The sequence below is a fragment of the Mus pahari genome, chromosome 9 (genome assembly GCF_900095145.1).
Source record: "Mus pahari chromosome 9, PAHARI_EIJ_v1.1, whole genome shotgun sequence".
In the NCBI taxonomy this organism is placed as follows: Eukaryota; Metazoa; Chordata; class Mammalia; order Rodentia; family Muridae; genus Mus; species Mus pahari.
Genome location: NC_034598.1, coordinates 8,558,213 through 8,574,991, shown reverse-complemented (window position 1 = coordinate 8,574,991; position 16,779 = coordinate 8,558,213). Strand labels below are relative to the sequence as shown.

Here is a 16,779-nt window from a genome sequence, read left to right as displayed (position 1 = left end):
CATATGCAGCTAGAGACACAAACTCAGGGGGTACTGGTTAGTTCATATTGTTGTTCCACCTACAGGGTCGCAGCCCCCTTCAGCTCCTTGGGTACTTTCTCTAGCTCCTCCATTGGCGACCCTGTGTTCCATCCAATAGCTGGCTGTGATATTGGGGAGTCTTATGTTTATAGTCACAGATATTTCTCACTGGTTTTCTTTTCTGGACATGTTTTAGTCTGGTTTTGATAGCAGGTAATGCTGGTCTCACAGAACAAGTTTGGGAGAACCCCTTTTCTTCCACATCCCCTTTCTTGGGTCTGTTTCAGTAGTTTGTATCTTTCTAGGAATTTGTACATTTCATCCAGGCTAGCCCGTTCGTTAGTTTTCAGCTGTTCATCAGACAGGTTGAATATTCCTTATCGAGAATGCTTACAAGTATCTCAGATTTTAGAGTTATTTGTTGTTTTGCTTTGGAATGTTTGTGTAAAGTCTAAGATTGAGCACACCTAAACTGAAATCTAGGCTTTCAGATTAGAATTACTCACTTTATTATCTTAGAGTCCACTTTATTTGATAATATGGCCATTTCTTTCCCTCCTTCCTGCAGATACAAACAAACAGCTATATATTATAAATGGCAGCTTCCTGCTTTATATCACGTAGAACATAATCACACATAGTATTTTTCAAGTTTTTAGCTGTTAAAACCATAGAAGTTTCTATTTGACATAATTTGGATGTACACTTAAGTAGTAATTAATCACACATTAACTCAAGGTCTACTGAATGAAAAATTAATACCAAGTGCATGGCACTGCTTAAAATCCACTGAACAAATGACATAGCAAAGTAGAGCCCATATACAGACTTCCAGAGCAGCCGAATCTGTCCAGCGTAGCTCTGTCCTTCTCTATTGAGCTGCATATGACAATCTCACACCACAGGACATTTAGGCTGCTGTCACAGAAGCAAGCTGGTCCATCGTTCCCAGCTTAACCGCATTGGCACAAGGACCCAGTTGGAGATAATGGTCTGTAAGCATACACTAGTCAGCAGGCCATGCACATACAATTTTTCAGTCTTAACATTACCTTCCCCTGCCCTGTCTTTAAGACAGGGTCCTGCTCAGCCCTGTCCAGGCTGCCTTTGAACTTACGCAATCCTCCTGCTTCAGCTTCTCTTATCTGGGATCGTAGTCATGAGCAATGATGCCCGCCTCAGGTTTCTTAGCATTTTCATCAGCTTGTTATTTCATCTTCAAACAGATCACAGCTTGAACTGAAAGTCAGTCTCTAATATAAGAAAACTGATCTGGCAGAGCCCCAGGTCCTTAGTTACACATATGGACTTTTAAAAGAAAGCTCTTAGAACTCCCCTGACTCTCTTCCTCATTATTCAACTGTTCTTTTTTTTTTTTTTCTTTCTTTCTTTTTTTTTTTTTAAAAAACTTTTTGTTCATTTTGCCTTTCTGAAATTATACAAAAAGGAAACATTTTAAATGCATCAAACTCAAGTTTCGCGCTAAGCTACCGACTTCTTTTAGGGAAACATGACATAGAAAATCAGCAGACATTTTATCTGGGGTGGGGGGCGATCCCTGCAACTTGAGAAGAGGTTGCACTTTCTGCATTATATGCAGGTCAGGATTAATGGACCCAGGTAAGTTATTCAGCAGGTGACTGAGAAGGGTGGGAAAGTGCAGATTGAAATGCATCTCTGAGCAGTCAATTAAGCCCGTGCATGATGGAGAAGATAAATGGCAGGCTAAAGCTCCGCTTGGGCAGCCGATTCCGTTATGTAAAACACACCTACAGGATCTGAAACGAGACCGAGCCTGTTTTATATTAAGGCAAGTATAAACCAACTTCATTTTAGACCTGCCTCCAGCCCCAGATTCTGTTTGGTATGAGGACAAAGAGCCATACAGCATGAATGCACAAGGAATCGGCAGGGTGCGAAGACTCTGCCAGGAAAGTTTGGCAACGAACCCCAAGAGGAAGGAGAAATTTCTCTGTCAGATCAACTTTGGCTCTCTGGCATCGAGCACTCGAGAGAGGGGACTGAGGAAAGCCAGCCCCAGTCTACTTGTCGGTACCTTAACAAGCTGTTGATTTTTTGAAACGGGACAAAGGAGCAAAGTGTGGTTAGCCTTCCCTTCTCTTGAGTCAATCCTAATGAAGTGGGAGGTGCTTGAAGAAATGAATTTCCATTTAAATTATGCGTGACCCTCTTCCAGAAACCTCCAAGTGTTTGGGAATTTTTTTTTGTTGAGAATTTCAAATGATCCAGTAATAATAAGCTCTTTTTCCGACATGTTCTGGTTCTCCGAGGCTAAGTTTTACATTGAATGCCTGGTTTCAGTGGTAATTTTTTTTTTTAGAATGACTGATTAGTTTCTTTTCTGTTTACCAATTTAATGCGGGTAAGACAAACCACGATTCTCATACGTGCAAAGCCAGCAGGCTTTTAATCCAGGTACTATACTCAAGATTCCTGTGGGAGTTGATGCAGATTTCCTGGCAACTGAACAGTGGTTGATTCCAGGGCTTTTCTGACTTAAAGACACAGTGGTGCTGCGCAACAGAAAATGGAAAGCTGCCCCTGAGCACAGTTCCTGAGGGGAACAAAGGTGACTAGAGCTACAAGATGGCCTGGCCGGGTTTCAGGGCCAGGCGGAGCAGAAGAAAAGGAGGCTGTGGTGTGCTCTGGCTGCCTAGGCCCTCGGGGGAGGGAACCAGCTTTGGAAAAGAGTGACTTTGCCTCAGATCACAAGTGACCCTAATGCTCCTTCTGTGTCAACTTTTGATTGGCCGTGGACAGACTTTCTTTTCTTGCATCTTATCCACACAAAGGCCTAGTATATAATAGTGTTGTTCCATGAGCCATTACCCAGAGTCCAGCTGTCTCCAGGGAACTGAAGCAAGTCAGTTCATTCTCACAGGGCTGGGGATCAAACCAGGGACTCGTGCACACTCGCTCGCTCTCTAGGCAGGCGCTCTACCCCTACACAGCGCCCCACCCCTCGTTCCTGCTCATTCCTGATTCCTTCTGGAGAGGAAGGGCATACTGTTCACAACATTGGCCTCAGTCCCTGTCTTCTGGCCATTTTGGTGCTACTCCTCCCATCCAGTGCTACTCCTCCCTTCCAGGATGTGCCTGCTAGTCCTCCTGTCCAGTGCTACTACTCCCTTCCAGGATGTGCCTGCTACTCTTCCCGTCCAGTGCTACTCCTCCCTTCCAGGATGTGCCTGCTACTCCTCCCGTCCAGTGCTACTCCTCCCTTCCAGGATGTGCCTCTTTATGGTTGGAATGGAACTACAGAAAACTGACTGGGATATTTGCTTCATTGCTACATACATTTTTGTAGCTCCAAGAGAAAACTCGGAATTAAGCTCATTTTGTTGGGGTATGTGGTTAGGTGTGTGTATGTTTGTACAGGTGCACATGCACATGTGTGTGTGCACATGAGAGCCGCAAGTCCATGACAGATGTGTTCTTTGGCCTCTCTCTGTCTTTTTTTTTTCCTCAGACAAGCCACTCACTGGACATAGAGATCACCAGTTCTGCTGGCTAGCAAGCCCCAAGGGCCTTCATATGTCCCACACCCCAGTGTCAGGGCCTCAGGTGTATGCCCCTGTGCTCACGTTTTTCCATGGATACAGAGCCATCTCTCTGGTCCCCAAAACCTCTTGACTAGGCTGTTCTGAGGCTGAGCTCCCAGCTCTCTGTCATAGAAATTGACCACCTACTTTATATAACCTAACCATTCTTCATTATAAGGTCTTTAGGGAAAAGGCCCTATATAACACATATTCATAAAAGTTTATTTAAAGCATTTATGAAGATCTGGAGAAATGTCTCAGTGTTCACAGTCACTTGCTGTCCTTCCAGAGAACCCTGGTTTGATTCCTAGCATCCATACTGGGCAGCTCACAACCGCCTGTCTCTCCAGGTCCAAAGGGCCCATTGCTTTCTTCTGGTCTCTGGGGGCATTCCCACAAATGCAGCATCCCACAAACACATATCCACACAAAGAATAAAACCAAGTCTTCCAAAATCCCAAACTTACCAATCAAAAACCTAGCAAATCCCGATCCTTATTAGAGCTACATGGGTCTGGTTACATTTCTGAGTAAAGAGTTTCAGTTTAAGGTAATGTTCTTATCCCTTAAGTGAACTGTGGGGAGGCCATTGCTGCTCCTCTTAACCTGCCATGGAAAATGTCATGTTTGTTTGTTTGTTTGTTTGTTTGTTTGTTTGTTTGTTTCTTTCTTTCTTTCTTTCTTTCTTTCTTTCTTTCTTTCTTTCTTTCTTTCTTTCTCTCTTCCTTTCTTTGACTTGCTTGTTTTGTTTGAATTTAAATGTATTTTCTTTGGGCTGAAGTTTTTATAATAGTGTGGTACACTTGAAATTTTCTGCTTAAAAGCAGAAAGGGCTGGAGAGACGACTCAGTGGTTGATAGCATTGGCTGCTGTTCCAAAGGACCTGGATTCAATTCCCAGTGCCTACATGGCAGCTCACAACCATCTCTAACTCTAGTTCCAGGATATCTGACGCCCTCTTCTGGCCTTTGAAGGCACTATACACATGTGTACACAGACATACATGCAGGCAAAACACTCATACTCATAAAATAAAAACAAATCTTAAAAAATTAAAAAAAATAGTAAGGAGAATCTTAGATGTTTTGATATGTAATTTTACATATTTTTATATAATCATGATTTTTTAAAAAAAAAATTCTGGGAAAAAAGAAAGGATTTCTGGCCTATCTGTTTTATTAATTCAATTATATATGATTTTATGTTTTATTCATACCTAAAAATAATTTGAAGCAACTTACATTGAAACAATTTATAATGCACACACCATAATCATTACAAAAGATAGAGTTGCAGAATTCTAGGTATTGATATTGAAGCCATTTATTTATTTTTTTAATTAATTTATTATTATTTTCTTTATTTACATTTCAAATGCTATCCCGAAAGTTCCCTATACCCCACCCCCGCCCCTGCTCCCCTACCCTCCCACTCCCACTACTTGGCCCTGGCCTTCCCCTGTGCTGGGTCATATAAAGTTTACAAGACCAAGGGGCCTCTCTTCCCAATGATGGCTGACTAGACCATCTTCTGCTACATATGCAGCTAGAGACTCGAGCTCAGGGGGTACTGGTTAGTTCATATTGTTGTTGCACCTACAGGGTTGCAGCCCCCTATAACTCCTTGGGTACTTTCTCTAGCTCCTCCACTGGGGGCCCTGTGTTCCATCTAATAGCTGACTGTGAGCATCCACTTCTGTGTTTGCCAGGCACTGGCATAGCCTCACAAGAGGCTGCTATATCAGGGTCCCTATTGAACCCATTTATAATGCACACATCATAATCATTACAATGGATCAAGGATTTCAAGATTGTAAGTCTGTAGAAGATGTGGACTTTCCTGTACACTGCCAGTTGCCAGTTGAAGTATAAACTATGGTAATATCTACCACACTGAACATTGGTATTGTATTACTTTTCCATTGCTGTAATAAAACACCACAGCCAAGCCAACTTATAGAGAAGGAATTTATTTTGCTCAGAGTTTCAGAGGGTTAGAATCCATGGTGGTCGAGCAAAGGCATGGTGGCCAGAGCAGCATCTAAGAGCTCCTATCTGGAAACCCAAGTAGGAAACAGAGGTTTAACTCAAAATGACATGAGTCTAAACTCTCAAGGCCGTCTTCCAGTGACAGACACACTTCCTTTTTCACAAGTAGTTATTTTAACAAAGCTTTTCTCCCTGTCATCTGTCTTTAGAGAGCATAGCCAGCTCTCACAAGAAGAAGGGAATGGAAAGACTTTTATTAAACCTGCCTGCCTGGCACAGAGACCAGTGACTCTTGATCCCCTCTCCTGCTTTATGAAGACATCGTGGTATTCGGAAGATGGGGAATGGTAGAGGGAGGTGAAAGGGAGCCTCTATAATTGCGACAGCAAGAGTTGGAGCCAGTTATTAGAGGCTCGTTGGCATCTTTAGAAATGGCAGGAAGTTAGCAATTCTCTGAACTTTGTGAGATGCATGAATGAACCAACCAAGAATAACGGAGTCCTCAACTGCTTGATAGTCCATTTGATAAACGGATCTAACTAGTTGATCAAATTCCCCATCACTGAATGTCTATTTAGATTACTTTCGTTTTTGTGTCACTGTAAGCCTTTCTCCTAGAACTTAGCTGTTACTATTTCTTTAGTGTTGTCCTATGAATGGATGGATTGAGTGTAAAAAGTCCCCATAGGCATGTGTGTTTGCCCCCTGCTCTTGGAGGTTGTAGATGTTTTAGGAAGTGGAGCCTAACTGCAGAAGTGGGTTACTGTGGGCAGGGGGAGGGGTCTACACTGACCAGGTTCAACCATGAACTCTCTATTTCTGGATCTGTAGAGGTCACAGCAAGCCACCACTAGGCCCCCAACACCACAGACATTTAGGGAGTGGTTCTATTTCAACTCTGACTTCAGGAACAGATTGACCGACCAGGCTGCCTCTCAGTGTTGCCATCAGCACCATCACTGAGCTACTAAGATGTCATAGCGCTTGTGACACATACCTGAGAGAAACATGGAAAGGAGGGATGGCCTATTCCGTCCCGTGACCTCGGAGGCTTCTGCCCACACTTCCTGAGTCTGTTGCTTCTAGGCATACAGTAAATCAGAAGGCCATGGTGGTGGGAACCTGGACAGACAGGCGACTGCCTTACCTCATGATCTACTTTCTCCAGCCAAGCCCACATCTAAACCTGTCTCTTCCATCCTGCCCCAATGCACTAGTCTATCCATGAAGTCCCTGTACTCCTCAAATGCCCGCCAGCTGGCAGCATACCCCAACAGGGAGCCTGTAAGGGCCATTTCCTGTTCCACCCTGCCCCATCCTCTGGCCCCTCCCCATCCTCTAGCCTCAGCCCCCAAGGGCAGGGATTATAGGCAGGCAGCACCACACCTGCGTGACTTTTTTTTTTTTTTTTTTTTTTATTGCATATATAACTTGATGAGAGGGAACGATGGGCTCTTTACCCATTTCNCCCCCAAGGGCAGGGATTATAGGCAGGCAGCACCACACCTTTGTGATTTTTTTTTTTTTTTTTTTTTTTTTTGCATTTATTACTTGATGAGAGGGAACGATGGGCTCTTTACCCATTTCACCATCTTTGTATGCAGCTTTTTAAGGGTCCTTTGACAGTTGTTCTGTGGAAGTTTTTATATGGTGATAAATGTGTATATGCTATGATACAAATATTACCACAGCACTCCCACTTTGGCCATGCCGTATTTATATGTTCTATCATACAGAAAGTTTATGTCTCTGCATATTCTGATTGGATAAGTGACATAGTTCTGAGTATCTGCCCTCTCTCCTGTGACAATGTGATAGTGCTAGGATCCCCATGGTGAGACGGGAGTTGAGTGTGGCTCACTACACAGAGTAGTCCAATGACGGGTGGTGGCGTCTGCTGTTCCGCTGGAAGCACACTGAAAGGTGGGAATTGCCCAAGGTTTTTGTGGCAAGAGCAAGATGTGCTCAAAGCTGCTTAAACTTGATTTGGAAATGTACCATAGGTAACTGGGCCTTTTAGGCTAATGTAATGTTCATTTTTTTTCCTCTTTATTTTTTAATGCTTGTCTTTAATAAGGAGAATGCAGACTAGCAGGATGGTCCAGTGGGTTAAGCGTTTGCTGCATAAGCCTGGAGGAACTACCTTTGAGCCCCCCCTCCCGCCATCTCCTCCATCCATGTAAAGGTCAAAGGGAAGACGACCCACGGAGTTGTTCTCTGGCCTCTGCTGTGCTCCATGGCCCACACGTGCCTGCACATATACATCCTACATCCATACATGATAATATATATATAAATGCTGGGGTCTGAGTAGAATGAGGGAGGGAAGATAAGGAGATAAAATATTATTTGTTAAGGAATTTGAGAGTATCTATTTATGGAAAGAATTCCCTTCCTGCTTGCCTTTATTTTGTATCAATCTGGTTAAGTCTAAACACACGGAAATGTGCCATAGCCGCCCACGCTACGTGCTTTAAGGCAGTATGAAGACGAGACGCCTGGCCTGGCCTCAACAGTAAGGCTTACCCTATGCCCAAGTGCGTGCTAGCTTCCATGGGCAGCAGTCAGGTGCCGAATAGGCCACTTTTAGAAGATGCTTTGGCCTTGGACCACTTAACACTAATACCCTTTTCCTATTTTGGAACATCAGCGTATCTGTTTACAGTAGGGTAATAAAGTTCTTATAAGACAAAGTTAAAATAAAAAATAATTTTGTGCTGGGTGTGGTGGTACAGTTCTATATTTTAGTGCTCAGGAGACAGAGACGGGAGGATTGCAAGTTATAGGCCAGCCTAGACTCCATGGTAGGCAGGATCCTCAAAAAACAAAAACAAGAACAAAAAAAACCAAACAACCCCCCCCAAAAAAAAACAAAAAATAAATAAATAAAATGCAACATGAAATCTAATCATGTTGTAAATCATGTTGACACATGTTTCCATATGAGTCATGCATCCGTGTGTGCGTTAGGCAGGTACTGTCCTGATGGACTCTATTCTCCTCGCTCCAGTTTATATGCCTTGACAAGTACATCGTTAGGACCAGCAAGATGGATCAGTGGGTAAAAGTACTTGCTGGGGAAGCCTGATAGGCTGAGTTCAGTCCTGAAACCCATGGGAAACTGATATGGCAAAGCTCGCCCCCACAACATACACCACTGATAATAAGTAAAGTAATTTTTAAGTAGATCATTAACCAGGGACTGTAGAGGCTAAGGCAGGGGGAACACAAGTTCAAGGACAGCCTGGGCTACGTAGTGTCACTTATTTAGTTATTTATTTATTTAAAATCAGGGTTGGGAAGATGGCCCAACTGGTAAAGTTTCTTCCCACAGGGAAGAAAGAGAGGACTAACTTGCACAAGCTTTTCTCTGACTTTCACATGGAATGCAAGCATAATTTTAAAAATTACTTAAAAAAAATTTTTTTGATGATTATCTCTTTAAATCATTCTTTCCATAGCATCATTTAGTTCCTTTAATGTGGCTTAATCTGAAGGTCTTATAGGGGTTTATGAAACTCAGGTGGCGCTGCTCCCTAATGGCGTCAACCATGCAGACGATATCTTTGAAACCTGCAGAGGTGGGCGGGCCCCTTTGTGCTGACTGCTCATCTGTGCTTTAAGTTGCTACAGCTGAGGAACTCCATGGTTGTGTGTTAAATGTCAGCAACCTGCTAAGAAAGATTCTGTTTAGCCTAAACTTCATCTTAATAACTAGTTTTCTTTATCTTAATGACTAGTTTTCAATAAAATTGAAAGGATGTCAGTCACTTCCACAATTAGCTAAGATTGATTTGTGTCAAAATTAAGCATATTGTCAGGTCATCTTGTGCAAGTTTGTGTGCGGGATGAGAGGAAACTTAGATTCACACTTGAAGGGTTTTTTGGAATGGCCTTTCTTCTACCAGTTATTTCTCCTATTGACTGTTAATTTATCAACCCTTCTTTGAAAAAAAAAAAAGTGAGAAGAAAAGAGGCCACAGCACTATCACATCTCTATATGTGAGCTCCTTAAACCATATGGTGATTTCTAATTAGAATACAAAAGATTGGGTTGTAAGACTCACTCCATAGCCTGTGCAGTGAGGGCCTCACAAAGGAGGGGGTGGGGATGGGTTTCCAGCAAGGACATTTTTGAGAGAAACTGGAGTCTGTTCTTGTCCTTATCCTGACAGAAGGCTGTCCTGTATGTGTTCAGATGCATAAAAGTCTGATAAAGTTTCTGAGGTGCCGATTAAGTTGGTATTTGGAAGCTAGTGATCTCATTCTGAGTGCTCGATCCTCTCAGCCGGTGGCTTGACTTGGTTTTTCTCATTCTAAAAACACCCTCAATATTTAATTCCACGTGTACCCTCTCAATGGCGGTTTCAAAGGATACTTGCTGGATGCTTGACTGCCTTGCCTATTTGCTCTTGTTCTGCATGCAAGAGAGAGCCAGCAGCTTTCTCCTCATTGTGTACACATAGTATTAATGGATTTACTCCGCCTGTATTGTCTCATTACTGGAAACATCTAGAAGCTCAGAAGTCTTTCAATGTATGCAAATAAGGCAGGATCATCTACCTGAGAGTTAATATTCTCTGCTTTTAAGTGTATTCTAAATCTAATGTTTGTATTTAGAGCATAACATCCTGTTCTCCTTTTTTATGGGCAAAAAGCTAAGCAGGCTCAGGCAGCTGTTTGATGTTGGCTTCAAGTGTTATTAATTTCATATTCTATTATTCTTTTCACTGTAGTACAAGTGAGGCTGATGTGGAGGCTGTCGTGGATAAGTTGTTTGATGAGCTGGCTCAGAAACAAAATGATTGTACGTAAGTTAATTTCTCTTGAAAGAGAATACATTTAGAACACAATGCCCAATCTCCACTGACCAATTAATAAGTTCCATTGCTGTATACGGGTTGATGCCACACTCAAGTGGCCGTCATTGTATCAGCATTTTCTCTAATTTATGTGTTGAATCATGTGCTATTATTCATCAAGCTATGCATTTCCTATCTGTAAGAGATGAATTTTATAGTAATTATCCAGACAAGATTGAGTCTTTGTTCATGTTCCCATAGTAACTAGCCCAAGGATTCTGAAAGTGCAAGGCAGAGAGCTGCGGCTGAATAAAGCCTGTGGAAGCGTTGCCGACTGCACATTTGAAGAGCTGTGTGAGAGAGTAAGTATCCAGGCCTGGCCAGACTCGCTGGCCTTTTCACATGTTAAAATACTTCATGTTTCCCCCTCAGCCAGCTTCAGATTTTAAAACGCCATTCACAGTCAGATCGGAGGAAGAAATCTCCCTAAGGGACAGTTCCATCCATTCACCGAGCAGCGTTTGTAGGTACTGGCACAAAATCTGCTCTTTGAAGGGCTTTCAGGGAAAATCAGAAATGCAGAGACAACTGGAAGCAGAATCAGTGTCATGTATGGCTCTATGGTGAAAGTCACATGTGAGGAAAACTGAGGTAAGGAAGGACACTTGCTGCCACGCCTGGCCATCTGAGTTCTGTTCTCCATGGGTCCCCTGTGGTGGAAGAAGGGAGAGCAACTCCCACAGGACGCCTCCCAGCCTGTGCATGGATGCATAGAATAAATGGGTAAATGGAATATTGTTTTTTACAAGGAGAAAAAAAAATGAGGTGAGATTAGTGGGGGTGGGAAGCAAGATAAGCAATTTTACTGTGATCTCAGGAGACGAGGGGTAAAGAACTGTATATTTCAGATTCATGTTCAGCTGCCATGTTATCTGAGCTGCTTGGGCCAGGTGAAAGAACATCAATTTAAAAAACTATGACACTGGTATCATAATAGAAATAGTTTATCTCACAGATGAGATATATGCACACACACACACACACATACACACACACACCCATATATCAGAACGTTTTTGACCACAAATCCTCTGTAGATATGAAATCTTTTCAAAGTGTGGGGGGGTCTCAGTGCTGTAAGTAGAATACTTAATGTCATTATCCAGTGTAAATCCTGAGGCGTTCGAGTAACTTTCCACAGAGTTCCTCAGTCGAGCATCATCCCTGGTCCCAATTCCTCACCTTAGCTAACCCAAGCAGAGCTGTTCTGAGGCACAGAGAAGCTCGCTCTCATTTCTACCTGCTGAGTGTTAACCAAGTGTGTTTCTCAAAAGCCACTGAGCTATTCCTAGCAGGCAAGCATTTGTCACCTTTAAACCACAGATGAGTCCAACCTGCAGTCATTTAGCTCTTTAGAAGGAATACAATTAGGATTAATTAAGACTCTCTGATGGAGAGGAACCTCTGATCCCCACTGTGGCTGACATAACTCTTCCCTCCCTCACAGCGTCAGTCTTAACTCCCGATTACCTGGACCTGCAGGGAGAAAATCCACTTGGACTTTCTTTGCTAAATCAGAATCTCTGGTCAAGGATAAAGGTCCTCCTCTCACTGAGGAGGCCTCCAGTGAGGCAGGGGAACAGGCAGGCTGTGGGGTCCTGGAGGAGGTCGGGGCCCTCTTGTGGAGCACATCCTGAGTGTCGGTGTCTCTATACTAGGTTCATTAATTCTGGACAGTTGGTATCCGAAAGAGACTGTTTAGAATTCAAAATCCCTTGTTGTCTTTTTTCTGTGCCTTGGGGTTGGAGGGAAGAAGGTTAATCAGGATTTAATATTGAAAAATGAAAATAATGCCGACACAGCTCACCTTTATTTGACAAAAGTTTGGGCCTCATGACAACTATGAACCAAATTCTCAAAATCAACAATAACGCAAGATTTCCATTTATTTTGGCATAACCAATACACTATTATATCCTTCACTTTGTGACTGGTTGTTCAGTTGCATAGGAAACCATTCTATAAAATGTTGTAGAATTTCATGATTTCTTGCTACCCTTTAATGCATGGACATTCCAGTTGGTTTGTTTGGAGTGTTTATGGGGTCATTACTACCAAATGCCACTGACTACCAAGCTTTCCCTCCTCTAGCTAGATAGACCCCTCGTTTGCCAGTTACATGCACAGGTAAGTCAGCATTATTCCATTGTAGCTGGGATGTTTTCCAAATCAGTCAAGCCCTGAGTGACAGACAGAGATGCAGTGGGATGCGGTCCATCCGTTCTCCAGGGTTAAGCTCACTATGGAGAACTCTGAGGAAGGGCTAAGTTTCTAAGTGGTCAGTTCCTTACTACCATTTTCTTTATTATGGTGGTCTTGCATTTCTTTGCAGCTTATAATTGTGGCAATTCAGAGACTGAATGTTCCATGAAGAGGATCCTTGAGATCAATCAACTTCAGATTAAGCCTAAAACTCTTAATTAGTTATGATGATCTTATGAGCCAGACTAAGTAGCTGCCAAAAGATAGTCAGGCACAATAAAAACAACACATCCAACCCGGGTCTTTGAGTAAACATTGGGGGCTGGGTCCAGGTTTGGGTCACACAGTGTATGTAGTCTCTGGAAGGCCTGAGGCCCACTCAGCTGCCACCATGGGCATCATTAGGAGAGCATCATCCTCCAAGGAGCAAACGGCTGACACTGCAGTGAGGAGTTTTGAGCCATGGGGGGAAATAATATTTTTGTGGACTTTTAAGTGGGTAGCAACTTGTCTATCCGTGTGTAAGTTAATGAAGGACATGCTCCATAAGTCAACCAAAACTGCCCAGGGCATTCCACCCTCTACAACCCTCTCCCTCCCTGCTCCAAGCATAGTCTCACATCTGTAACCCTGCAGATCAACATCTGCTTTCTTGGTATCTCTAGTATTCTCTATTCTCTCTCTTCACAAGTCTAATTCAGCATTGCCATGCTCAGACCAGTCCAAAATAGGACCCCTCGGCATCCATATAAAAATAACAGCTAACAGAGCCATGCATGAGGAAGCCATCATTCCAAGTGTTCGTTATATAGCAGCTTATTTAGTGCCACGATAAGTGGGTGCTATTATTGTCCCATTTTACAGATGGGGAAATGGGGGCATTTAGATGTTAAGTAGCTTTCCTTTGGTCATATAGCTAGTAAATAGCAAAAGAAAGACTTGAGCTCCTAACTGGTTTGAGGGTTAGACGCTGCATTCTTCACCTTTACGTTATGGCCTGGGAATTTCTGGGCAGTCCTGTCTCAGTTCATAAATAGAATTCAAATTCTGCCATGAAATCCACTCAGATTTCTTGCACATTTCCACATCTGAGGTTAGCTTTGAGATACCGATAGAGCATGACGCTAGCTGAGGAAGCAGACACTGCCAGTCCCGAGAGGTCCTTAATACAAATTCTGCTGCTTTATCAGAGCTCCCCCAAAGGAAAGGGAGGTCAGAGATGTGGTGCCCTTCCTGGATCCAGAGCCATGGAGTGTCTAGTAGTTATTTATATCAGGGATTTGCATTGAATAATCACGGTATGCAGGGGCCCCTGTGAGCCCACTGGGGTGAGATTTCCAGCAATGGTGCTATAGAAATGGCAGGTAAAACCTGCTGCTTGCAGACAGTGGCACCAGACTGTGCAGTGTCCTCCATAGCTGGGCTCTCGCAGAGGAACAACACAGCAAAAGCCAAGCCCAGCAGACACTCCATCTAAGCTGAGGCCACGTAGCATGGTCAGATGACTGGCTTTGTTAAGTTTTGACTCTGAGGACATGTGCTCTTTCTATGTTTGTGAGGATGGCAGGCCGGCCATAGGAGACACTTCCGTATGCCAAATACCATGGCTGCCTTCAGGGAAAGCTCTCGGCTTTTGGGTTTTCCCTCCCTTAAAGATTACGTTCTTACGTAGAAGCCTGAGAAGCGACAGTGTGGTTATTCCACTTGGCAGACATTTCCCCACACTGTTTGACAGACATTTTTGGAAATGAGTGGAAACTGTCATTTCAAGTTAAAACAATGAGCAGTGTTTGTCACCAGTGTTGAAGTCTGAGTGAAGGAGTAAAAGTTAAAATTTTGGCACTTGTCTCTGCCATCACGGTCCCAGTCTTTGAACCTTCCCCTCGCCCCTCAGGTGAGATTGGTGGTGGTATCAACAAATGCAGACTTTCAGGAGTCTGGGGAGAGGAGGCAGGGCTAGAACGCTGTCTCCCTCTGTGTGACCAAGCTGACTCTGAACTCCTGTTCAGCCTTCTGAGTGTCAGTTCACAGGTGTTTGCTACCATGTCTACCTAAATGTTTTGGTAATTGTATAGTTGGCCATTTCACATTTGGAAGGTCTAGTTTATTGAAGCAACATTTCCCAATAACCAATGCATACTGTTGTAAAATCACACACAACAGAAGAAAAATGCAGAAAGGCTAGTAGAAAATAATAATCCCAAAACTATAAGCTGGGTATGGTGGGATGTACCTGTGATCCCGGCACTGGGAGGCTGAAGGGGAGGGTTGGGAATTTGAGGTCAGCTTGGGCTGCGTAGTGGGATCTCGCTCAAGCTGGGGACAGGGGTGATTATGATGGTTCAACACTTAGCCACCAGCCTGTGGTCTGATTCACTTTCACACATCCCCATGGTGGAGAGACAGAACCAACTTCAGCAAGTTGTCCTCTGACCTCTATACATACATGTGACACATATAAATAAATGTGATTTTAAATATACACACACATGTACAAACACATACGCGCACACACATAGCAGAAGTAGTTTCCGATTCTATGCTACAATTAGCATTTTAAAATCTACCTCTTGTCAACTTCTTTAAAAAATTTAAATAGGTAGGTCCTCCATCTCACACAGACAGCATAGTTGACCCTGGTAATGGGGGTTATTGGAGAGCCAGCCCTGAGGGTGTGAGAGCAGAAGAGGCAGGCTGAGCGAGCAGCTTAGGCACCTCTCAGACCCAGATCCAAGGCTTTGAATTGGCTCACCCCAGCATCTACCCCATCGATGAACTGCTGGAGTGCATGAAGGGGCTGGTCCTGCAGATCCAAAGCTCCAGGATCCCCATGACACACGGATCTGAGAGGAGGCCCAGGGATATTCCTGTATAGAGCAGCAGAAGCCAGAGGCCTCTGACCAATGAGTGATTGCAGTGAGCCAGCAAAGCTGTGTGGACAAAGGGTACGCTGTGAGACACACTGTGGCACACTACAGCTCCCACAACAAGACTTGTTTTCTCTGTTGGTGGGAAGGTTGCAAGGTAGGAGAGCAGGTACAAAGGAAAGGTGTGTGTGTGTGTGTGTGTGTGTGTGTGTGTGTGTGTATATAAATGAGTTTAGCGTGCATGATGTGAAATTCGCAAAGAACCAATAAAAAGTGTTTAAACATTTAAATAAACACAATTTTCAGATCACTTTAGGTTTATAGAAAAAAATTGAGAGGAAGTGGTGTGCTCATACCTGTAATCTCAACAGTTAGGAGGCCGAGGCAGGGGGATCACTGTGAGTCTGAGGAGAGTTTAGACTACACAGTGAGTTTGAGGTCAGTCTGGGCTGCGGGGAGATGTTGTCTCAGAAAGCAGAAAAGGAAGGAAGGAGAGAGGAGGGAGAGAGAAAAAGTCCTGAGGTCAGGGTACGGAGTGTTTACATCTGCCCCCACGTCGAGCTTGCAGTGGAGAGGATGTGGAAACACATGAGGATTAGCCATTTTCTATTGAGCCAAACATTAAAGAGCTTTTTTTTTCCAAATGTAAAACAGCACCACCCTTATCATGAAATTATTTTTATTTTGGAAAATACAACTAGTTTTTAAGTGTTATGAGTTTAATAATTTTTGACCATTGTAGATTCCATTGGTTATATAATTTAAGTTTTCCTCAGTTTGACTTTCTGATATATTAATAACAAAGGTTAGGGGAGAGAATCCAAGCTCCTGGGCCTTGGTTCTTAAGAGAACCGAGGGCCTGGGACCACAGCACCCGGGAGCCACTCGCGTTGCAGTTAAACTCTTGTGGCCCAGAAAGGAAGGAATCATTTTCAGAGAAAGCAAGGCAAAGCTGAATTCTAAAGGCTTAATGAGTAAACTGGTGAGTCCTGAATTTTCCTTTTGAGAAATGTAATTTTTACACCTGCAGAAAATCGGTTCCTCAACTGATAACTGTGTTCACAGGTAACTGTTTGCAAGAGCACTTCATTATTTGTGGTTTTAAAATGACAGGTGGCCAGGTGTGTTTATGGAAAGTCTGGGCAGGAAATATGTCTGTCAATGCATAAGCATGGTGTTTGGTGGGTACTTGGTGTCACTGTCCTCTTCTCTTTCTCTCTCGCTCCCCTCTCTCCCCTCCCCTCCCCTCCCCTCTCCTCTCCTCTCCTCTCCTCTC

General features: G+C 43.5%; 1 protein-coding gene and 1 pseudogene across 4 annotated transcripts in view; both read left to right on the top strand.

The window, feature by feature from the left end:
- Window positions 1–16,779, top strand: part of Afg1l (AFG1 like ATPase) — a 164,068-nt gene that overhangs the window by 125,575 nt on the left and 21,714 nt on the right. For all 4 annotated transcript variants that reach the window (XM_029542462.1, XM_021205218.1, XM_029542460.1 and 1 more), the window contains 2 exons: window positions 10,309–10,379; window positions 10,636–10,736. In XM_029542462.1, the coding sequence (XP_029398322.1) occupies window positions 10,309–10,379; window positions 10,636–10,736 (172 nt within the window). The remainder of the gene's footprint in view (window positions 1–10,308; window positions 10,380–10,635; window positions 10,737–16,779) is intronic.
- Window positions 13,755–16,779, top strand: part of LOC110326672 — a 7,074-nt pseudogene continuing 4,049 nt past the window's right edge.